At 41.4% G+C, this 25,031-nt stretch overlaps 1 protein-coding gene across 1 annotated transcript; it reads left to right on the top strand.

The window, feature by feature from the left end:
- Positions 1-22,359: 22,359 nt before the first annotated feature.
- LOC138520388 (olfactory receptor 10AG1-like) lies at positions 22,360-23,307 on the top strand. The gene has a single exon (XM_069632792.1). It carries the CDS (start codon positions 22,360-22,362, stop codon positions 23,305-23,307), a length of 948 nt encoding a protein of 315 aa, XP_069488893.1.
- Positions 23,308-25,031: the final 1,724 nt, after the last annotated feature.

Raw genomic sequence — 25,031 nt, 5'->3', positions numbered from 1 at the left:
ATCACTTGGACTTATATGAAATCTTGCTCCTGAAGAAGGGATATCAGATCCCAAAATGTGTTGAGCTTTGAAAACATATTTTGGTTGACATTATTGTGATTATTTGAAAAATGTTGATGCTTTATGTTTGAGAACATAATGAACTTCTGATAACTGTACTGTACAATATGACTGGAAATTTGCATTATGAGAAAAATGAAATAGAATTATATTCTTTTAAGAAAAAAACGGAATAACTGACGTCTAGGAGATTGTGTTTTCTCTTAAACAATACAGGTGGATTTTCCACTTTTTCTAATCCCTTGTCTAACTTGGATGACTATTCATAGGAATATTGTTTGTTTTTTACAAAACCTAGAGTGTGCATGGGACGCGTGTGTTCCACAGACCGTGGACACTGTTTTCTTTTGTTCTATACAACCACAACCTAGTGTCAGGGTCATTATACACTCCCTTGCACCTCATTACAACCACAAAATTAGCAAAATACCCATTACCAACAGGTGTGCACCTGTATACATCTTCACAGTAGGCCTTATGATCTCAGATGACTCCCTTTTGTCCAGGATATGCTGGAGTACTCTGGCTTTCACAGGCTTCAAAACATTGCATGACTTAGCATCTGTCATATAGAAATATTGAGCCGCATCCACTTGCACCAGTGTGCCTTTCACATGCCTAAGCCAGGGGCTCTTCAAGTGGGGTTCTCTGGGAACAGATGTCTAATTAGCTCAGAGGTCAGAACAGCTTTGCTGATCCCCCAAGCTCTGCAAATGACATGCATGCGGAACTGCAATAAGATCACTAATAAACATGCAGCCCAATTCCTGGTGTACCGTCAAATTTAGGGCCAATCGAGAAACCCTAATACTCATTTGAAAAAGGTGCTCTCTACCACCTAGATAGGCTCAATATTACCATTTGACCACAGATCCATGCCATACCTAGCAACCGAGGTGGCGTTCCCATTATAGACTTTGAGCACCAGCTCTACCGGTTCTGATTTGAACATGCCTATAGCTCTAGCCACCCACCACCCTCCCAATAGCCTGTTTAAATCTTGTAGTCTGCTTATTAACATGGGCTTCAGCACTGAAATTCAAAGAAAATCTGACCCCCAGGTAGTCACAACTATACACACTAAGGATCAGCACACCCTTACTAAACACGGCCTGGAATTTGGGTGGACGCTTCCCCTTACTACAGACCATGACAGATGATTTTTTTTTTAAATTGTTTAAATCAGTTTATTACAAACTTTTTTTAAAAAAGAAAACACAAAGAATCCATACTTTTCCAACCTTCATGCCATCATTCATCCTGTCAAATTCATCTTTAGTCTAATGATAAAACAAATAAATTAGAGGTTTATGCACTTGATCTAAATAAAACGTTAGGGCAAAAGTTAATTTGTTGTTGTTTCCCTCTAAGAACCGTGCCCACCATTGTTCCGCACGCATAGACGATCTTTGCAATAAATGTGCATGAAGATGCTTTGTTCGCAATGTTCTCGAGGCGGCAAAGAACAAGGTCAAGTGTTTTAAAGTTTCCTTAGCATTCTTACAAAATCTACACATCACATCAACTTGTGCATAGTTCGTCCTCACAGATTTCCTCTCTTTGGTTTCAAAAAGATTCAGCCGAAACTTCATGTATATTGTTCTGTGATATTTGGATGGACATTTTTCCAGATAGTTTGGTAGCTTATTACACACGCTACCTTCTGCTGCAGCATTTTGTATTCATCTGTGTTGTTGGCGCTGTTCTATCGTATATACCCAATATTGATTCCAAAGTTTTTTCTTCACTGCATTTGGATTCACTGGTAATGTATTGTTATCCATATTTAGCTGTTCTATAATTATTTCACAGCATTCCGTCCATTTACACAAGATTGTTTCATTTTTAATCCATTTTGACTTGGACAGGATCTTGAATTGTGAAAGTTGTTCTGCTACAATCATTTTACGATAGAGTTCAAGTGTATTCCAAATCACTCTTGTATTTATTGAAAGGAGTCCCAGCTCATATCTGATGCAAGCAGTTGGAGTTCCTTTTGGTAGCCATAGGACTTTTCTCGAGAATTTCTTTCAAGCAAAGCCCACACTGAAAACAGACACCCCATGGCACATTCTGCTCCATAAATTAGCGCTGGCACCACCATTGATTTATAAAACTCAATCACTGGTTTTATTGAAATTTTCCACATTTCTTATTTATCAAGGCACCCTGCGCTTCGAATTGTTTACATTTTGCCTTAGTCTTTTGTACCCATGGAGCATTATTGATGTTGCTGCTTATTAGCTTGCCCGGATATTCCGTCTGGTTGACAAATTTCACAGTCTGTTTTCCATGTTTCCACTGATGTTGTTTTTTTTGGACATCCTTTTCTTCCTTTAAGATTTTGTAGAATGAGGATTTCGGATTTCGCAGGGTTTGGATTCAAACCATTTGCTTCAACATACTTCTTCAGAGCTGATAGTTTTCATTGTAGCCCAATTGGAGTTACGTCCAACAGGCCTAATTCATCTGCATACAAAATCCAACCAAAGTGAGTTCCATTGATTTTGGGAGGAAATGCAGTTACACTTTGTAAGGTTTCACCTATATCTGAAATAAACAGATTGAACAATATTGACGCTAATGGGCATCCTTGCTTAACGCATCTATATGTTCTTATTGGGGCAAACAGAGTCTTGATCTCAGTGGATTCTTATCTCGGTTTTAAAATATTAGGCCTTAATCTCCAAGATCAGACTTGTTGGACAATTCCATTGTTTTAGCTTTGTCCATAAAAGTTCTCTGTCTATGCTGTCAAAAGCATGTGCTAGGTCAATGAATGCAAGGTAGATTTTTGTTCCTTGACTGATGGCCTTCATTTTTAGTACATTGATCAGCAAAAGATTTAATCCGCAGCCCACGCCTTTGACAAAACCTATTTGCCTTTGGTCATATGTGGAGGTCATTTTGATCCAGTGCGTCAATTGATGTAATTGAGTGGCAAAGATTGTTCCTACCACATCGAGGACAGCAATTGGTCGATAGATTTTAGGTTCTGATCTTATTCCTTTTTTTAATATAGGCACAACAATTGCACTCTTCAATGATGCTGGATTTACCCATCCATTCAATATTATTTCAAATAGTAGGGTACAGAAATTGGCCCATTCCTCAGGATTTTCTCTTAACATCTTGCTAGTTAACCCATCAGGTCCAGGGGCTCTCGATGAGCTAATTTGCATGATATGTTTTAGAATATCTTCTCGCTTCATCAAAATGTCCCAACGATGAAGGTGTGGGAACAATGGCTCCTGTATAGACCCTTGATTTCTGTACAAATCATAGTAATGTGTAATCCACTGCATTTCAGAACCATATTGCTTATGATTGCCTTTTGTGGCGCAAATAGTTCATTAAGCATTTTCCAGAAGTCTTTTTTTTGAAAGTATGTTCATCATGAATTCTGCATCCCGTTGTTCCATCAGGCATTTATGGTCAATTAGCCAGTTTGTATACTTCTGCTTGGCTTTTTTTTTCTCAGATGCACTTGAATCTTTGTTGAACTTCATGATTGAACTAATAACTCTTCGAAGTTGTCGCTTCTTTACTAGAACTTCCCTATTATGCGCATGTCACCTTATAAAGCCTTTTTTATGTGAATTTCCAGACTTGTCTGCATATTGTTCCAATAGGGTATTGTCAGAACTATTCTTATGTCTTGCTTCTTGGAGTCCTCTTGTGATGTTATTCACCTTACTTGTGTCCATCTTTAATCCATTTCTGTTGGGTTCCACAATTATGCTTGGATTCCAAACAGGTTTTAGATTTTTTGTTAAGCCAAGAAGTATGATTTTTACCAGGTTGTGATCACTCTGAATCATTTGGATTACCTGCAGCGATTTAATCTTCTTCACAATTTTTTCTGAGACAAAAAAGTAGTCAATAACGGATTTTTGACCGTTTCTTCTCCACGTTTCTTGGGGGGGACATCTCCCACAGTATTTCCATTTAGTACAGACAATTCCCTAGCCTCCATCTCCTCCATCCATTGAGACGCCAATTGTCTTTTGTCTTTATGCTTTATTGCTATCGGCTTCTTTTCACAATGTGGCTTGACACATTCAATATTAAGAGCCCCACAGAGTATCAGATTAGGACATAATTCTGCAGACGTAATATTGTCAATGATCTCTAATATCTCGTCAATGAACAAGACGGTGCCAGCGCCTGATGGTTCCAGTACACATTTATAATGTGATTCTGTTTCCCAAGATCTTTCATTTGTTTCAATATCTTGATTAAGGCAACTTGTATGTAGAGTGATTGGTTATATGTGCTGAGTACCCGGAATCCACTTGTTTTTTTCAACAGTGTTATTAAACCAGCCATTGGACGATCCCTTGCTCCTTTAATTGCAGGGTTTATATTTATCTGGTATCCTTCTACAAGCAGGGTCGCAGTCAGCCATGTTTCTTGGTGACATACTATGGCTAATGTGTTCAATTCCACTGATGTATTATTGTATAAATGGCCAAATCCCCTAGTATTCCAAGTGCCTATCTGAATTATCTGAATCCTGCTATGGTTATTCTTGTTTGTTCCTGCTTAGAGGGGGCAACCACAGGAGTACGCGTACGATTAACACCTGTTTTTATCAGATTTGACAACGTCCAATTCATCTGCACATTTCAATAGATGCACTCTGTTAGATGACTGGTTTTCTTGGTTATTTTCTAAACCTTTATAATTTATGATCCGGACATGTTCTGGTAAGAGATCTTTTATTAGGTTTTGCGCTACAATTCGCTCTCTTCTCTTTTTTTGCAATGGTAAGAAATTTCGAGTCTGCACCACTATTCCTCTGCTCATTGTTGAGGCCCGACTTGGATCCCATGCAAGGTATGATTTTGCATACCCTCTTTTCAGATTTTTCATTGGATTTGATTCTAAGATCTTTAACCCAGAGGGCGTTCCTTGCTGGAGTCTAGGCATATGGTCTGTCTTGCATCCTGACCATCTTTGTCCTCTTCCAGTTCTTCCTCTGTTTTGTATGTCGACATATTCATCATCTCCTTCATTAGCTCATCATCTCTTAATTTTTGAGTATCTGTACTCTATTTTTGTATCCATTTGCTTGCTTGTTGCGGTTGCACATCACAGCTTAGTGCCGTTGCCATCTTTGGCAGGGCTGTTTTTTGCGAGGATGATGTTCGAATTGTCACATTTAGGGACTTGATATTTCGTTAAAATGTACGTGAGTTATTAGCATGTTGGCCCTTGCTTTCTGGTTTATTTTTGGTTTTCTTTCCTTGAGGTGCAACTTTTCCTTCTGTTTTTTCGAAGCGAGACTTTGTTTGCTCAAAAATGGTGTAGGTCCCTTGACCAAGTTGATTAAAGTCAGCTTCTTTCCTTTCACTATATGTCGGATTACCAATTATCCCTTCAGCATTTGCAGAGGTTGAAGGTTTAGTAGAAGGTTCATCAACCACCAAGCTCAATGTAGAAGTTTTAGTTGTCAGGATTGGGGTATTTTCACCATAGTTTGCCAAGTGTGCCAAGTTTCTGGTCTCACTGTCCTCTATGGAAATTTGGGTGCTCTTTCATGCAAATAACAGCATATGTATACATATTGAAAAGGAAAGCAACATGAGTGTCTTATTGGCAGTGTTTAAAAGCAGCAAATTCGTAATGGGTGCAAATGGCAGCTTTTCTCAGATGCAGCCAGTAAAATGAATGTTCATTTTTAAAATACTCAGCAAGATTTTTCAGTAGCAGCCAGTAAAATGGATGTTCATTTTAGAAATACTAAATGAAACAGTCAGTCATTTTAAAGTGGGTGCAAATTAGCGGTACAGTTCAGCATGGTTATGGGATTAGCCTGGAGGTAGAGAAGAGTTGGGACATTACATGGTGCAGGTGAAATGTCACATTAGTGTTACAGTAAAAAAAATAGAATGCAGAAAAAGACAGGGGGCCTAATTACGACCCTGCTGGTCCGGAAAGAACGGTGGTGGTAAATCCACCACCAACGTCTGACCTGGTGGGTTTAACACCACCTGCCTGCAGGCAGACATGGAAACACCAGCACCATTACAGCATGGTGCCAGTGTTTCCACTTCCCCATTCCCATGGAGTCCTGTCAGATTCCATGGGAATGGGGATTAACAGAATTCCGTCTCCGGAATTACCTGGTCACCGGGGTTGTAATGCCCCAGTGATTCCGGCAATCACAGAGGCGGAATGGTAATACAAGTCCGGCGGTAACCTGGCCCGGCACAGTTACCACTGGACTCGTAATGAGGCCCAGGGTTTCAATGTGCATATTTACTAATTAAGTATCTATCTGTGACAAACTGCATTGTGGAAATAACCTATATAACAGAATATACTAACCAAAACCCATTAACCAACTACTTGTCCCAAATTAACATTGTAATGCAGTTGGTAAACACAGATGAAAATTCATTCGGTTTTAGTGTTCTTCTATGGAGAAGAGAAAATATGCACAGGAAAGAAAAAAAAACTAGATGAATTTGTACAACAAAAGCTTCCATTGTTATGGCAGGAAATAAGTTGTTACATGAAGGCTCTTGTAATGTGATTGGTAGGAGTCTGGGGGTGTTAAAATCATGTCAGGGAAGGCTGAGTTAATTTGTGTAAACAGCTGAGCTGGGGGTAGTCAGAGCTTCATGAGATTTGATTCCTACCAGTGCATCCCTGGGACGCAGGACTCTGGGGGCTGCAGCTTGAAGAAAGTTTGAAGACAGGGCAGAGGGAGTGTTGTCCTGGCTTCGCAGTGACTAGAATTCCAAAGGCTGTGTGAGGTCGTGCAGATAAGCTCCGGCAGCAAGAGATGCAGGCGGAACATAGAAGCAGACTGCAAAATAATTGTAAGTCATGTTAAGTGAGGAGTACGTGGGATCTGTGACATGTGATCAATTAGCTTAGGGTGCCAGGTTATAAAACAAAATGATTTATTTTTGTTGCTTTCTGACTACATTTGTTTAAAATAAAAATTGCACACATTTGCAGACTCTTCCATGTTGCCCTGTCCTTGTTTTCTTCTCTCTTTTTATCTCTTAGAGGGTCGTAGTTGTGATTGCTGTTGGTAAGAATATTTTTAACTGTAATATTATGAGATGTAACATTTTACTCTTGATTGTGTACAATAAGTACAAATATCATAACAAAAGCAAAGCTGGTTCATTTTCTGGTTTCATTTCATACCTCTAATGATTACTGTTTCAAGGGGAAGGAGTGGTTGGGAGGTTTGGATATTTACACCACGGTGGTAAAACATTTACCACTTTTGTTACTGCCAAAGGTACATTTTGGAAACAAGGAAGAATATACATATGCAAGATAGAAGGTTGTGTGTGTGTGAATGGGTTTTCTCTGCATGCTGAAGAGAAAGCGGTGCCCTCCAAGGCACATGGGTTACTGATGTAAATAAATCAGTAACATGAGCTACATGCAATATTTTGCATTCTGTATAATCTTGCTGGGTTCCCTGAAAGTGTGCCAGGTCCCAAGGTTCTTTATCGTCAGCCAAAGGTGGGTCATAATTATAAAGAGGGAAGGTTTGTTTTATCATAGGGCTGTATGATGGAAGGTATGATCACCACTAAAATTACCACCATAACATGAAAATAAGATACCACTAAAAATTACCACCAAAGTAAGCTAACACTAAATTACCACCAGAATAAGATAGTTCTGAACTATTACCAAAATAGGGTGATAGTGAACTACCACCAATGGTAAGGCCAATTTACTGCCAAAATACTGCCAAAATACCACAATACTAAAATACAGCCAAATCTGGAATTAGCCCTAAAGACAAAATCTCCAACAGGCCTTAGGCACTTCAATGGCTTTAATATTTATTGCAGATATTGACTTTTTATTTTCTATTCTTACTTTAAAGTGTTAATTTTCATTACAGTTATTTAGTATTTCCCATTGTCTCTCCAGATGAACATATTCAATATCCTGATGTCCTCTCATCGGCTCTTGAGCAGATCTTAGTCTACTTAGTCCTTGATCTGGTTTATCTCATTTAAGAATCAACAGGGCTTCTCTCGCCACTTCTGCAAGAAGCCGTTTGTCCTCTGTGTTATTTATTAGTTGGTCTCTTAATAGACTTACTGTTAATTCTGCTTTTTGATTTTCATCAGAGATGTGTGTTTTCATAGAGTCTAGTTCTAATTCAATTTTGACTAATTTGGAATTCATCAAGGCACTAAGCGTAGTTTGGTCCTTGAGGTTATCAGTAAGGTACTCATACATTTTTTTTAAATGGTGATGCTACAATTGGGTTATATGTAATTTCATCGTCAGGCATTTCAAAGCCTGCAATTTAAACGTGTTTGACAATCCCCCCCTCCTGCACCTATTTTTACCTATACCCAACACCCCAACCACTTATCTGTCCTTTCCCACCCACCCCCAAAAACATTCGATGAACTGTCAGACACGTTTAAACTGCAGGCTTTGAAATGCCTGACGATGAAAGAATGTCGTACCCTGCAATTGTTACTGTGGACATTATGTTGGGGATGAGATCTTTAACCACCCTTTCGGTCATCTCTCTAATGTCATCATTTAAGTTTACAGGGTTATTTGCAGGATTGTATGCAGCTTGTGACCTTCTGATTTTAGTATATTCCTGTTCGATAAAGGACGAGTCAGATGAGGAGTCCTCACTAGACACAACCAAGACTTTAATGCGCTTCCACAGCTTGCTCTTACATCTCTTATCATTACATGTGTTATGGCTTCTGATGGTTTGAGTTTGGCGCTGAGAACACCGAATTGGCGGGGACATGCTGCATTCAACTCTTCGTCATTTTTGTGGACGTTTGCTTGGATTTATTATAGCACTTGAATTACAGCATCCTTCATCATGGAGCTCATTATTCTGCCACAGAGTTCGGATAGTTGCATCTCTGGCTAAATCTCTAGTTAAGGTGTTGCAAAGGGAGCTGTTATTTATTTGATCATTTAGCTGTGTCACATCTCTAAGCAATTTATCTACCAGCGCTAACTAATTACAGCGTTGACTAGTGCTCAGTTTATCACAAACATGACTGTTCTCCGTATTCTTGTCTTCTCAGGAAGTCACAATGTCTATCCGCTGGTATGCCGGCTCGAACACCTCATCTAACAAAGCCTGAGGTTGTTGCATGTCTATTGAATGTGTCAACTTAGAACTTGAAGTTTGCATCGCATTCCTTTCACAATTGCTGTGTATAGTCCTTGTGTTCAGTTTTAGATAATTGAGAGGTGGCTGATTGACTTTGCCCACGTTTGTTTCATTAATTTGTTTATTATTTTGCATGACCAATAGCAGAGTTGGAATGGGATTAACAGGTTCAATTAAATTATCTGTGGATTCTCTGTCTGGGGTTATGTTCAATGAAACTCTTGGTTCATACGGCACTGTGAAAGTCTTTATTTTATTTTCGTACTCCCATTTAGAAGCCGCGGTCAGTCCAACTGGCATTGTAATTGATTGCTTCGCCTTGAACTGACTTGAAGCACCTTCATCATCTCTAGTGACTGCACTCATCTCCAATGCATGCTTGCATTCCTACTCCTTGTTTGGCATCTTCAAAGACGAGCTCAGCCCCTGCTGCATGCCATGCAAGCACTCGCAGCATTGGATTTCTCCTGACAGCTGTCTCACATGTTACGCGGCTTTCCTCACTCATTGCAGCATATGAGGCTATATCGACTAAGCCGTTTTTTGTTTACGGATCTCGTAGGTGTTTCTTATTAGAGAAGCATCACCAAACGAGTTGGGTGGATTGTGAGTCGAGAGGCAGGGGCATGGAATGGTGCTTAATAAGACACTAGGTTGCGTCTGTTTAAATAAAGAATGTTTAGACGCACGGCTCATGTTATTCATACAGTTCAATTTGTGCATAGCACTTACTTGTTCACCATCAGGCGTTTCTGTGCGACAATCCCTTAGCGTCATTGGAGGCATTCCAGACTTGCAGCGTCGGAGCTGAAGTCTCGTCTGTGGATGTAAAGACTGCCGGCCAGATCCCATGTCATCAGAAGAGGGTGGCGCGTTATCCGAGGAGGGGAGACACCAGGCATCATCGGCAACCCAAGGAACACAAAAAACGCTCCTCGCACTCTGTGCCGCTCCGTGTCATATGGTAGGGTTTTATGATGTTGCTCCTCCTCTGTGATAGTAAATAGGAAAAACGTACTCCAGTAGCAGTTCCAAAGCAAAGAAGAGCATAGAGTATGGAACACAAAAAACACTCCTCTCACTCCGCAACTCTCTGCGTCGTGTGGTAGGGTTTTATGATGTTGCTCCTCCTCCGTGATTGTAAACAGGGAAAACTCGCTCCAGTAGCAGTTCCAAAGCAAAGAAGAGCGTAGAATGTGGAACACAAAGAACACTCCTCGCACTCTGCGATGCTCTGCATCATACGGTAGGGTTTGATGATGTTGCTCCTCCTCCGTTATAGTAAACAGGGAAAACTCGCTCCAGTAGCAGTTCCAAAGCAAAGAAGAGCGTAGAATGTGGAACACAAAGAACACTCCTCGCACTCTGCGATGCTCTGCATCATACGGTAGGGTTTGATGATGTTGCTCCTCCTCCGTTATAGTAAACAGGGAAAACTCGCTCCAGTAGCAGTTCCAAAGCAAAGAAGAGCGTAGAATGTGGAACACAAAGAACACTCCTCGCACTCTGCGATGCTCTGCATCATACGGTAGGGTTTGATGATGTTGCTCCTCCTCCGTTATAGTAAACAGGGAAAACTCGCTCCAGTAGCAGTTCCAAAGCAAAGAAGAGCGTAGAATGTGGAACACAAAGAACACTCCTCGCACTCTGCGATGCTCTGCATCATACGGTAGGGTTTGATGATGTTGCTCCTCCTCCGTTATAGTAAACAGGGAAAACTCGCTCCAGTAGCAGTTCCAAAGCAAAGAAGAGCGTAGAATGTGGAACACAAAGAACACTCCTCGCACTCTGCGATGCTCTGCATCATACGGTAGGGTTTGATGATGTTGCTCCTCCTCCGTTATAGTAAACAGAGAAAACTCGCTCCAGTAGCAGTTCCAAAGCAAAGAAGAGCGTAGAATGTGGAACACAAAGAACACTCCTCGCACTCTGCGATGCTCTGCATCATACGGTAGGGTTTGATGATGTTGCTCCTCCTCCGTTATAGTAAACAGGGAAAACTCACTCCAGTAGCAGTTTCAAAGCAAAGAAGAGCGTAAAGTATGGAACACAAAGAACACTCCTCGCACTCTGCCGATTTTTTACATTCGCTTTTAGGTCCAATGAGTCCATGAATAAAGAATATTCATCAATAAGATGCTGCTAGGCTCGGGGAGTACAGGCCAGCAAGATCGGATCGTCTGCATAAGCCAATAGTGGCAGAAGCCTGTTACCCAATCTAAGGATATCCAGGGTAGATTTAAGAAAATGGTCATATAGACTTTTGATGTAAAAACAGAAGAGGAGGAGGGCCAGCACACATTAATTTGAATTAATTAGTTGTACATTATTTTTTTACACAGCAAATATAAATGTTGGTAAATACAGATAAAGTCACTAAAAATAAATATGGATGAATACAGAAGTAAATGTTGAAAAATAAATACTATAAAACCCAGAGTCCTAATTATTATTAAGATTGGAGCTCCAAACATCTCTTCTACTTATTTTTTGGGAGAGTAATAATTTTCCCACAACAGTATCATTGAGTGATAATTGCATTTAAATGTTATATGTAGAGTGCTTTGGTGAAAGCACTATATAAATAACAAATCATTATCATTATTACTTTGCCTTAATTGAGACACATTTAAAATAAAACTATGAAAATCTAACATAACATTAAGTGCTGCCACCCTTTGTACATTTGGCAAACTTTCTGATGGATTCCAGCTTTATTTGGAAAAGAAGAAAGTGTAACTTATGCAGGGGAGCAGATGTATGAATCAGAAGTGAATTGGCAAAACTGCGCATAGTGAGCAAATTACAGCACCCCTTTTTGCTCTGGTTCCAGCCAATGTGGTTTTCTGAAGGAAGGGGTGCTGTGGAACCAGAGAGCTTGCACAGTTTGTACACTGATGATATCTAGCAGTTTTAAGAGCCCCCATTGCTATGCTCACAGTGTTGGGGTGGGAGGCAGATGGAACGGTTTGTGTCATCTTTTTTAAAGTGTGTTGCTCATTATTTCTTCATAGTGCACCTCAGTGAGAGTTGCTAAACTGTGCTACGTTTATTATCAACTTCACATAAATAACATATATATGAATATGCACAAAATTAAAAATAATCCTCACTGACCTCTAGGCTAAATGGGTCCATGCACTGCGCATCCTAAAAGATGTTCTACCATGCTGGATTACCACAGCATTATCTGCATCAGAACTTGGCAGAGATTAGGCATTGAATACTTGTAACATGCAACCGGAAAGATTTTTTTAAAAGTTTTAATATATTTTATTTAATTTCCTAGTACAATGCAGTCTCATAATCAGCTCCTAGTCTGAACAGATCATCAGTTTTCTTCGACATGTTGAAGGTGGAAAAGGATAATGTACAGTAGTGATGCATGCCACTACCGTACATTTTGTTGACCTAAAAGGGTCATTTCTGACCCCTGCTTGCATTATATGGGTAAGGTGGTGATTAGGGGCATCAGAGATGCCCAGCTTTTCACCCACTCATCATGGCCTTTTGTAAAAACATGTTTCACTGTATTGAAGGAAAGCAACTGTACTTCTGTACAGTAAAAACGTTTTTAAAAATATTCAGGGCATGTTGGATTTGTTCCCTCAACCTCTTAGCTGAAGGAAAAAATAGGCCTAAACACTGCCGCTGGTGCTCCCATGCTGTATTGCAGGTGGTATTTGCTCAAACTCTAAATTGTGCAGACAGCAAAATCGGTAGTATTTGCCAAATACTGCAGAATTTTACCATTACCACCTTTTACCATCACCACCCAACTCTGAATGGAATCACAATACTATGAGACCAACAAAAGACACACAAGCAAATTACCATAGTCACATACATAGATATATAGTCACATGAACACAGACACATCCTTCCATATATAATTTACTCACACACACAGACTCCACCATCCTTGAAAACACAAATAAATGTGATAGGTCACTCTTACTCCCTCTACATCATCAGATCTCAGGAGGACGCCCCTTTGCAGTTTCTACTGCTTCCATGAACTGAACATATGCAGCCGACTTTCCAGAAAAGTGCATCCTGGGAGCAAAATAAAAGTCAAGACCCCTTGGCATCTTTCGGTCTGCATCGCCCAAGTGCATACCCCGCAGCCACAATTACCAGCAAGACCCTGACCACAGCTTCTTGTCGTATCTGGCAGTAGGTGGTCTAGTGTCTACATGTGAGCCAGGGCGATGGAAGATGGTAAGCGGCAAGGAATTGTTGACTGAACAGTGTGGGCAAAGGAAGCGTATGTGTGCAACAGAGGTCTGAAGTATGTAAAGTGCTCACAAAAGAGAACTAGAACTCACAGTTATGAATACATATTTGCAAAATTGTCAACAAAAAAAATCAGCATGGTGTGTTTAATATTTTTTCCAAAAATATGCAGTAGCAATATGTTCCGAAAGTGAAAAACTACGGTCTCATGTAAAGGACACAAACACTGCCACGGATGTGTAGGGTGCAGTGTTGTTTCTTATGTGTACTAGGCGTTTCGGCGTGGCCCTTCATCAGGTACGGAATGTCAAAGGTTTTCTGTGATAAATAGATAGATAACTCCATCTAAGGTTAAACTAGTAAATAACTGACCTGTGTTCCACAATTATTGCCCAATTGTCGAGGTAAGTATTCAATTGATTATGACGGTGGATAGAGAAAAGAAGCTTTGAACTGTGTGGGAAATCTAGAGAAAAAAATTATAAAAAAGTGTGTCACTAAGTGTTATATGACCGCGTTTGGTACCAGTCGCCATACAAAGCGCTGTGTCCCACACCACGGTCATGTATATAATTGATAAATGTTTATATGCACTCACCAACATGAGGTATCAAGTTGGCCACAGTTGTAACTGTGCAGTGATTCGGAAATGACAGCCATTCAGACGGAACCATGGATAGAAGAGAGGCAAATCAACATCGCCTACAGAAAAAGGGGAGCCCGATGGAATTAAGTGCATGAATAGTATGTATGCACAGTAAGCTTTGCAGTTGTGTCAGAGTACAGTATGGAACAGAAGTATTTGCTGTGCTCAACATATGATGCGGGTGGAGAGAGTGATTCACAAGTGAAGACTTCGCAGAATTAACGAAGTGTGCATGACAGGTGGTTTGAAATAATCAATGGAACAGATTACATCCGTGTGACCTGTGGGTCAAGAAGCGGATGTCAGTGGATGCGTACCGGGTAGTCTAAACAATAATACATTTTCTATGCAGTACAATCTGCTTACATGCGAACCACGGTCGTCAGCCGCGTTCGAGAAACCAACAGGGCAGCGTTGAGTGGAGCTCGAGCGGTTGTCACGGACACTGTGACGCTTGCAAGAGAGATATTTAAGCCCTCCTGTATGGAGAGTGACAAGTGGCGCCATCTTGGACTGGCATGATATATTGTCACATTGTCAGAAATTCGGAAAAGTCGGGGTGACAGCGCTTTATGGTCTGTATAAATGAAATGAAATGTGGATATCAGTGTGTCTTAAATAAAAAGGTGAATAATCGTGAAGTAATGAAATAAGAATTGTAATGAATGGATGTGGCTTTTAAAAGTGATCATGGATGGCAACTCATGTCGCAATCAGCATTTATCCCTTAGGGGGTTCCTTTAACCGGGATCAATGGATCTGGAACCCTGGAATTGGATAAAATCGAGTGTGTGTGGCAACAGTGTTTGTGTAGTTGTAAATCAGAGACGCTCATGAAAGCAGTTATAAATGCCAACTCAGGTCCCAGTCTACGTTTATCCCTCTAGGGGACATCAAATCTAGCCGGTCAATCCAGAACAGTTCTCGTTGGAGTAGTAATTTAGTAAGGTTACCTCCTCTTCTTTGTGAAAGTAAATGCCCACGTATAATGCACTTGATTTGTGCAATCAAGTGTGCCTCTTTGGTAAACTGTTGGGCCACTGGAGATCTTTCAGCCTTCAATCAAATGTTGGACTTGTTTTTTGGACCACAGGGTCTTGGCCTTTCTTGTGGTCATCCCAAAGTAAAAAAGCCTGCATTGGACATTTGATGTCATAGATTATGTTTTTCGTGTCACAAGTGGATGAGTGATGGATATTGATTTTATAACCCATGTGTGGGTGGGTAATGTAGTTCCCCTTAATTAAATTGTTGCAGTTATTGCAATGGCTGCAGGGGAGAGTCCCTTTGTAATTTGCATCTTTAACCATCTTTGCTGTGAAGTCTGACTCTGATCAAGTGATCCCCGATGGAACTACTTTTGCTATACGCAAGCACAGGTGGAATGGGGAATAGTTCCGCTAACATAGCTCTCAACTCACACGCTTTTGGCGGATGTCACCCGCCTTGTAAACAGCTGACTCACCCGCCAAGCCAGCTTCACGGCCATTCCTTTCAATGGGCCTCTCACCCGCCAAAAATAAAATCGGTGTTTTCACCTGCCTTTGCAACATAAATGGTTGAGAGCTATGCGCTAATGTGGGATCAAGTAACAAGGTATTCCAATGTTTTTTCATAATTTTCTTGATCTGGGTGCTTTGGTGAGAATAAGTGGTAACGTATACGAAATTTTCTACCGGCCGATGTTGTTTCGGTGTCAATGCATCAATTCTTGTTGCTTTCACAGCACAGTTTTTTTTACAGAGTCTGTGTCATATACTCATATACTCTCTGGTGGAATATGCCTGCAAGGGATTGGGCTTTATGAGTGTAGTCCTGGTCATCTGATATGATCCGCCTATATCTACGAAATTGAGTGAGTGGAATGCTCGTGAAGGCCTTCTCGGGATGGAAGCTTGTAGAGTGTGGTAAGCTGTTCCTAGCCCTAGTTATGGTGTAGATGGTGGTGTGCAACTTCCACCACATCATAATTTGAATGAAACCTTATTTACAAGACACAGGGTGCACCGCTGATACAAACGGTCTACTACCACAGTGTCTGTGGAAGGGGAGATACCTGAGTAATGGAGATATCAACATTATATTGTGTTACAATGTTGTAGAGTGGTTCCTTAAAAATCAAGCTGAGAGCAACATTGAATACTGTGTAGCCCTGCAGGTGAATCGGCGTGATTCAGATATGAATCTTGTTATATTATCTACTGAGTGTTGAAATACTTTGCTTTGAATTGTATATTTTTGGGATGGACATTAGATTCACGACAATACTTTGTTTTAATTTTAGGCACAGGGCATTGTGAACAGTATAAAGTCAAAAGAGGTTAGGGCAAGATGTTGGTCTGTCATGTATTATTGTCATGACATATAGTTATTAAGAACGAGAGTTATGGATGATAACAAGAATCCTACATATGATTTATAGTTTGCTTTGAAGAACTGAATCATGAACATTTATGCAAAAGACAGCTACAAGCCGTGAGGACGGATTTAAGATCCGAAAAGCGTTGGCATTATTAGGAGCTAATGACTGTTACATCAAATTAACTCTTAATACTGAGTTGTTTTCTGTTTGAGGAATATGCAGGTCTAACACCACTGGGGTGGCAGGGAACAGCCTGCGGAAACTAAATACTGCAAATTATTAAAATGTTAAAATATTTTATTTTGGACAATGGAGGAAAAAAGTGTCTTTTTGGGCAATTGAACTCATTTTGGAAACAATACACATATGTTGTTGAATGATGGGAGTTTTGACCATTTTTTAATATTAATATGAATCTAGGCCTTTTGTTAGGACTGACAAACTATTATATGATAAAAACTGTATGGGAGATATTCCCATAGGACTGCATTGGGGTTACCTACTGGCAGCAATAGACTGCTGTTTATGGAGTAGGTTCATTTCAGAGGTTGTTAATATGTCTTGGACTTAATCAACTAGCAAGAATGGTGCTCGATGATATGTGAATGTGGCATTGAAAATATATTAAGGCACGCAAGTCCTGCCATGATGCAAATGGCACAACATTCAGTCAATACATAAGCTACTGTACATTTGCATATAGCTCATATAGTAGAGGCCTTTGTCGTAACATTATAAAAGTAAATAAAATCAAAAGGCGCATAGCGTAATTCAAGCTTTGCTATGTACCTTTGAAATGTCTATGGGTACCTGCAGACAAGGGGTTGCACTGCCATCGTGATCACGATCCCCTGCAGCCCCTGCAGTTGCACCCATGCCAACCATTGCAAGTGATCTCTCTGGGGCTGGCATTCCTACTGGCACTGCAGGGCCTGTTCCCAAGTCGTTAATGTCTGTTTGTAGACTGGGATTTTCCTCAGCTATGCCTGATAACAAAGTGAGACCTTGCCTAAAAGCACTCACGGCACGCATAATGCCCCCTTATAGGTCCACGGTTCATCTGATGTCATTTCAACTGCTGCCCTGAGACCGAAACCAAGACAATAGGAGCACCACTATGACTTTATTGGTGATGTAATAACATTGGGGTATTTCAAACCCACCCTGTTATTACTGCCCACCTGATTGTGGGCTGAGACGGATTTACCTCATGCTGCATTCCTTGGGAATACGGCATTTGCTTAATATTGCATTAGTAAAAGGTTACTTGATCTAAAGAAAACAGCTAAGTACAAATTAGCAAAGGCTACAACATTTCAAAACCTTTTTCCCTAGCGCATCTCTTCGCATAATGGAAACACATTTGTGGGCATAAGAGGACGGGAGGGGACTCTGTTGAGGGTGTGAAAAAGGGTCCATTTCAGATGCCTAGCCTCTCAACCACAATTTTGGAATGTAATTCAGATAAGGATTAATACTGACCCTGTGCACATTCATGTGTATTGCATAGTGGAGGAATGATCTGCTTCTGTACCCAATCACTTTTAGACCCCAAGCAGGGATACAAGCTAATTCTTTTTCGGGTACCAAAAGTGGACTTTTCTTTTTTTTAAATGCTCTCTGCAGTATTTCCTTAAATTTGCAGGCATTACAACCAGTAGGTCAGTAAAGTTGAAATTGTGTGGAGATCCTGCGATCATGGCATGCGGTAACAGTAATTACAATATACAGATCCAAATATATGAACTGCCACAAAGAGGATCTACATGCATACATATACAAAAGACCAGAGTAGGGAGCAGAGAAATGCAGGGGTTAACAATATCCTTGTGTGGATCCTGTGCCAATATGGCTGCATATCACCCAAATGCAGTGACCTCACCATACATGCCCCCTGGTCCCTCATGTACCAAGAAGGACCAGAGGTGGTGGGTACAGCTAATAAGCATCATGCAAGCACCAAAGTCTTTGTTATGTTACATTCACCTGACGTTTCCTGGGTGTTGCAATTCCTTTAGTTCTTTAATCCTTTGATTACTGGTTGCAACGTCGGTATGGGCGAGAGTGAATGTCTGAAGAGAAATGTGGCATGTTAAGATGCCCTCCAAATGCCAGCATGATTGGGTGGGTGAGAATGACACAGCATGGTGGCTTTTGGTATGCTTTTCACAAACTCTGTCATATGGGTGACCAATTACTCATGGAGAGATGGACTGTGGATTCCAGAACATCCTTGACTGGCAGTACTCATTCTATGGCATTTGGACACTGTGCAACTGGCTGACAGCCTATATGCAGATATGTTTGACCATGTACCACCACATAAAGCGTCTTCCAGTGTGTGAGGTGTATGGTGGGGGTTGCATGCATAGACTAAGCGTGGACACTGTGCCTTGCGCATTAGTACTTTTTTGTGCTATACACCTTACCAAATCGAACCCAGCACATGCAAGTGTGATGATATTCTGTCCTTTGGTGCTCTGTTAGGGTAGCAGATACTTCAGTATGAACCATTGCTCCCCCAGTTCTATAACTGAAATAGATATATCTGTTCTTCTCCCTTTTTTAGCATTTCACCATATCAGGCCCTCATGGGCTTGGCCCTGGGAAATGCCTCCACATGGGTGTGTAGTGTCTTTATAGATCTGTAGGTCACTTCCACTTCTTTGTTTGCTGAAGCATGGGGGATTAACTTGCTGTTGTGTTCTTTTATATGGGACCCCTCGGCTGCAATTGTCAGACTTGGTGCAGTGCTAGGCACACTAGACTTTTTATTATGAAGGAAGCAGCTCACACAATGACAGGCCACACACACACAGTGTTTATAATAGCGCTCTTTGGCTTTTATCTGAATGTGTTAAAAATGGAACAGAGTTCTGATGCAGCTTATCAAAATACAGATGGAAACACTTATATATTAAAAGAACAAACATTAGCAAAATGCAAACTTTGATGTCTCTTTTATACTGAGGGGAAAATGAAGCATTTCACATTCTACGTATTCATAGACAGCTCAGTAATGCAAAGAAACTCTAAAGCCCCCTTCACTTTAGCACAAAACCTCCCACAAGAGAAACCTGACAGGCAATGTGAAGTTATCTGTGCAACTTTGAGAATGTATTTGATACTGTACTAAGACTGCAAGTGACTATCTGCACGCAGAAAACAAACCTCTATATTCTATTGCATGAAGAGGGCGTGAGGCCGTGCCTAAGATGACACTTAAGTCATTAAAATATCACCTCTACTTATGTATTTCCTAATTTTGTCACTTATGCTTACCAAGAGCTTAGGGATATTCTGTCTGCGTTGCTGACCATGAGATCCCTTCCACGAAGCACACAGGCTCTCTACCGCTGTTAGCTGCTGCTGTTCAGTGAAGGTCCCCCAACACCCTCCTTCTTGTGCTGTCCAGATCAGCTCTGCCACAGTTCACAGCATACACCCGCCAGCCACCAGACCCGAATCCCTTGAATCTTTCCTTCCTCTTCCTCTCACCTCCTTCCTCTCACCCTTTCTCTCAGCAGCCCCCCTCCCCTGTTTACTCCTCCTCTTCCTTTTAAGGCATTTTTCCTTTGGTCCCCCTTTGCTTGTACTCCACAAAGAACCCATATGATCTCTCCACCCATCTCGATCAATCAGACACCTCCTCTAGTTTGGCCAGTTCCCAGTACATTTCCAGAAGCTTTAGCTTCTTGACAATCACCTTAACACAGCGTTGATTCTCCACCCGGAGGCATGTAACATTTTCATTCTATTTTAATATTTGGTAGTTGGTGTGCACAAAAGATTCTCTGCAGGAGTGCTTCTGATGTCACACATTGCCCTTTTGTATGCGGCCCCCCTACTTTTGTCTGTGGCGCACTCTGTGCCCCTCCTAAATTTGATTCCTGGCGACGCCACTGAGGAGGATCCAATCATTTTGGATGGATGATGGCTGGATGGTATCCTCTGATGTGGCAAGGGTATGCATGTTTGCCTTTGTTAAACTTGGATTTGTGTAAACTGCATTACTATGCCCTCCTATTTCCATTGATGCATGCAAAGTCAGAATCATACCAGGCATTGCACTTTGCACCATTGTTCTGTATTCAAATAGACTATTCGAAACTTCAATTAGCTGCAGGTGTGTGGGATCCAGCCAATTTCTTCTCTCCAATGCCGGGCGGAAACCAGCAATAAATGCCCTCTTATTGAAGGAAGTGCAGGCTACTCCCTGAGCACTGAGACACACAGTCATCTCTGTGTCTGGTGGTTTTGTTCCCCCTGCTGATCACTCCACTCAACTCCACTACTCTGGCTACGCCAGGTGGGTGCCATAATAGCACTCAGTTATTTTGGGAGCTTATCAGTCTTGCTGCCTCACATGTTCAATGCCGGCCATTAGAGAGGGGTAGAGGGATGCTATCCTAAATGGATGTATGCATGTTTTTTTCAATATGGATATGATATGACTGCATCACAGAGTGTGGTGTGGCCACAAGAGAGCCATAGATATATGGGTTTAGGTTTACTATGGTCCACTGCTTTATTATTGATTGGGAATCACAATTCTGAGGAAACCTGCCTACACAGATGCTAGAGCAAGTTGATTAAAACTCTAGCTCATTAAGAGACGCCGCACCCTTGTGCTCACCCAAGTGAGACATGTCTTTCGGGTGGTGCTTGCCTTAGTCAGAAACAAAATGGGTCAAAGTGGCGTTTTCTGTAGGTTTGTTGTCCTTCTATGAGAGGTTAGAACATCCCAAAGGATGCTTAACATTTTTGGGAGGGAGTAGGGGTTTATAGCTAATCCCCCAGGCCTTGAACGGCCAGTTCTGTGCATATGAATGACAGCCCAGTAATCCGCTACATTACTCCCAGCAGGGACGTCTACTTTTAATCAGTCTGGGGAGTTCTACAATGGTATTACCCCATAATGAAACCAAAGAATAGGAATTGACTCCTAATCTGATCCCCATGATTATACGTGCCAGTCTTACGATGGAATATGGAACAAACGTTCCTTGGGAGATGCCACCTAGAACTCCCCGACAGGTTCTCTAATTTTGGCCAGATTTCAGGGCTTGATCCACCCAGAGGATACCCACGCTATTGGGTAATGGGCACTATGTTACGTAATAGATTTTAAAATGTGATCTAAAAGTGATTCCCTGTGTGATTTAGTGATGAAATAGACCCCCACATTTGCATGTGCCATGAGAGTCACATGCTTGTACAGATCTACCGAAAGACAGAGGTCATCTGACAATATCCTATCCAAGTAGTTACATTTCTTCACTTAGGCTGAATTCTGCCCCTTTGCTCAGAAAAGGTTTTCCTTTCACTCTCAGAACTCTGCAGAACTCTTGGCACAACGTTTAATTTGCTGTCATTAACCCCAATCTCTCTGTCTGCCATATATCAAAATGAAACTTCCAGTAAGGGCTATAATGCTGCCTAAGTTCTTATGGGTAGGACAGGGGGCATCTGCGTGTGATAAGAGTTGGATGTTATGTGGTCCTGCTCTTGGCATGCCAGAGGAAGCTGTCCTTGGAGGCTTTCAGGGATTTAACATTGATAGTAAACACTGTGAGATATGTCTGTCTGACTACGTGACAGGCTGTGATAAGTAGTCTTGCTTGAAAACCACATACATGGTATCCTATCTCATTGCTAGCTTCCCTAAGCCAGCAATGTATTGTATATACCGCAAAGCAAATCTCTTTCACCTCTCTCGGGCCACTGAGTACACCACAATAACAATATTAGAGATATATAGAGTTAATATCGGGATCAGAGAGTTTACCATACTACTAGGGAGAATTATGTAACTTCTGGCATGTTTTGACTGTCAAAGGCTGATGTTTAACATGCTCTCCTTAATCATTTCTTTCCATATTCTCTCCTCAGGCAAACTCATGTGACCCAATGATACAATCGAACCTCACTTCATGGACGGGATTCCTTCTCCTGGGGTTCTCGGATCTCTCTCCACAGCTTCAGCTCCGGCTCTTTGCCCTCTTCCTAGCTATATACTTGATGACTCTGCTGGGCAACCTTGTCATCATTGTAATCATAACACTGGATGCCACCCTTCACACGCCCATGTACTTCTTCCTCAAGAACCTGTCACTGCTTGAGATTGCTTTCACAACCATCACAGTCCCAAAGATGCTGACAATTTTCCTGCTGGAGGACAAGGGTATTTTCTTTTTCAGCTGTGCCATCCAGATGTGTTTGTTTCTCGCCCTCGGAGGCACAGACGTTCTTCTTCTCACGGTCATGGCTCTCGACCGCTATGTAGCCATCTGCATCCCACTCCGTTACATGACGATTATGAACAAATCCAGGTGTGTTGCATTGGTCTTGACAACATGGATTGTAGGAATCGTGGTCTCAGTGGGGCAGACATCTTTTATATTTTACTTACCGTTCTGTAAGTCTCGCGCCATCTACCACTTCGTCTGCGATATCCCGCCGCTGCTGAGACTGTCTTGCTCAGACACCTATGCTAATGAAATGGTAACAATGGCAGCAAGCGTGGTCCTCCTACTGCTTCCTCTTCTCTTCATTCTTATCACATATGCTTTCATCATCACCAAAATAGCAAAGATGAAATCCACTGAGGGGCGGCACAAAGCAGTGTCCACCTGTGCTTCCCACATCGCTTCGGTCACCTTGCTCTACGGGTCTGCTATGTTGGCTTACATGCAACCAAAGTCAAATTACTCACAGGGCAAAGACAGAGTGTTTGCAGCATTCTATGCTGTTATTATGCCCATGTTAAACCCATTGATTTACAGCCTGAAAAATAAGGATGTAAAACAGGCTCTTAGAAAACAGATAACTTCCAACCTATGTCCTAAAAAAGTTTAAATCGCGAGGGTTGTTCATTAGGACAATTCTATTTCAGTGTGTTTTCTTTATCGATGGATAACAGGGCAACACGTATCACGTCTGCTTATAATACTATAATCACCATTAATATTCTTGGCTCGTAGCCTATGAGGTATATTGAAAACTTTACACCAGCCGCAGTGCAGTTTTTTGCACCACTACAAAATTGCACCAGTGTGAAATAATATTGAAATAATATGTCTGCAAAGGCGCAATGTTTTGCACTGTCACAATGATTACACTGCAATACGAGCCATGCTGCTTTCCCAGAGAAGAGCCTCCTTCTGTTAAGCTCTTGTGTGTATTGAGGTCATGGAATTGTGTCTGGTATGCCTGTGAGGTAGGGAGTGTTGCTTACTGTGCGGCGGTTCTGGAGAGGAGAGGTTGCTAGTCATGTAAATAGTTGTTGCTGTGCTTGAATGTTTGCCTGATGCCTTCATTACAAGCTGTGCTTCATTACACGGGCTTTCTAGTGCAACAAAGTGGTGACAAATGATATGTTGAACTTGACAAGCATCAGTGTTCGAAAATAGGATTTGGTACGCCAGGAAAACTGGTCTGTATTGGCTGCACATTGAGCACGCTTCTCGGGGGATTGCCATTGGTGCAATTGCCGCAAATACTGTCTGCAATTACCAGGCAGGGAAAAGAAGGGCGCGCAATGCATGATTGGTGCTGAGTTCACACACTGCTGTTACAAAAAGTGAATACACAGCAAGAGGAGGCAACACGTGTCAAGGTCCATGAAAACACAAGGGTGCTTCCAGACCCATCATCGTTTTTATCGCAGGTATGTTGAAATGAATGTGTCTAGGATACATGTGTGAGAGGTCTGAGATCATCATTAGTGGTGTCATGTGAATTCAGAGAATTTGCAGATGGGGTTTCACAGGACCACATTGTGATGCAGTCTAGTAGCGAGGTCAATGAAGTGTTAAAGACTCAAGTTTAAAAGTGTGATGATGAAGTGTGTGAGGTCGTGGAGGTGGTACAAGCAAAAGAGAAGAAAAAGCTGAGTCAATGATGAGAGGCGAGGAATAAAGATGCTGCAGGAAGAGGCAAAGGCATGAGGAAGTTTACAGATACTTGTGAGCATTGTGAATCGGTAACCAATGCTACAATTTAATGGGCTGTCCTCGATTGGATAATGAGTGTGTGTGTGTGTAAAGGTTGAATCCTAATGGGAATTCTACCAAATAGTGCAAAGCAAATGCAAGTGGGAAGTGAATTATGTGGGAGAAGAAGAGTGACTTGTGGTTTAGATGGAGGGCATGATACCGGGGTTCATGTCGAAAACATTGTGTGACTGGAATGAAAATTCGATGGGGTAACTTTTTAGGGGTTTTGGGGTAAGGCTAGATAGATGGTTGAGAGGTATTTGGCAAAAGATAGTTAAGAACCAGACAGCAGTCAGTGGGCACATGCACATTAACTGCACTACTTATATATGCACGCCTTTCTCCCCTGATAAGCATACAACCTATTTTACAAAAAGCAAGCTTGTTTCCTCCAGCACAGAAGCAAATCAGACATTAAGGCTCTGTGTTAAGAAATTGTAGTAGAGAAAAAATAATACCTCTTTTAAAATGGCTGCTCAAAAAGAATGAGAAATTAGTCATTAGGAATTCACCCCATGTGACCTAAGACACCAGAGTATTGTGCGGAAAGGAGTTTTTTTCCCAAAAGATATTAACTGCATTGCA

The sequence above is a fragment of the Ambystoma mexicanum genome, chromosome 13, assembly GCF_040938575.1.
Source record: "Ambystoma mexicanum isolate Mex_15411 chromosome 13, UKY_AmexF1_1, whole genome shotgun sequence".
Lineage (NCBI taxonomy): Eukaryota > Metazoa > Chordata > Amphibia > Caudata > Ambystomatidae > Ambystoma > Ambystoma mexicanum.
The sequence above is the reverse complement of the archived record's forward strand: the minus strand, read 5'-3'. Positions and strand labels throughout refer to the sequence as shown.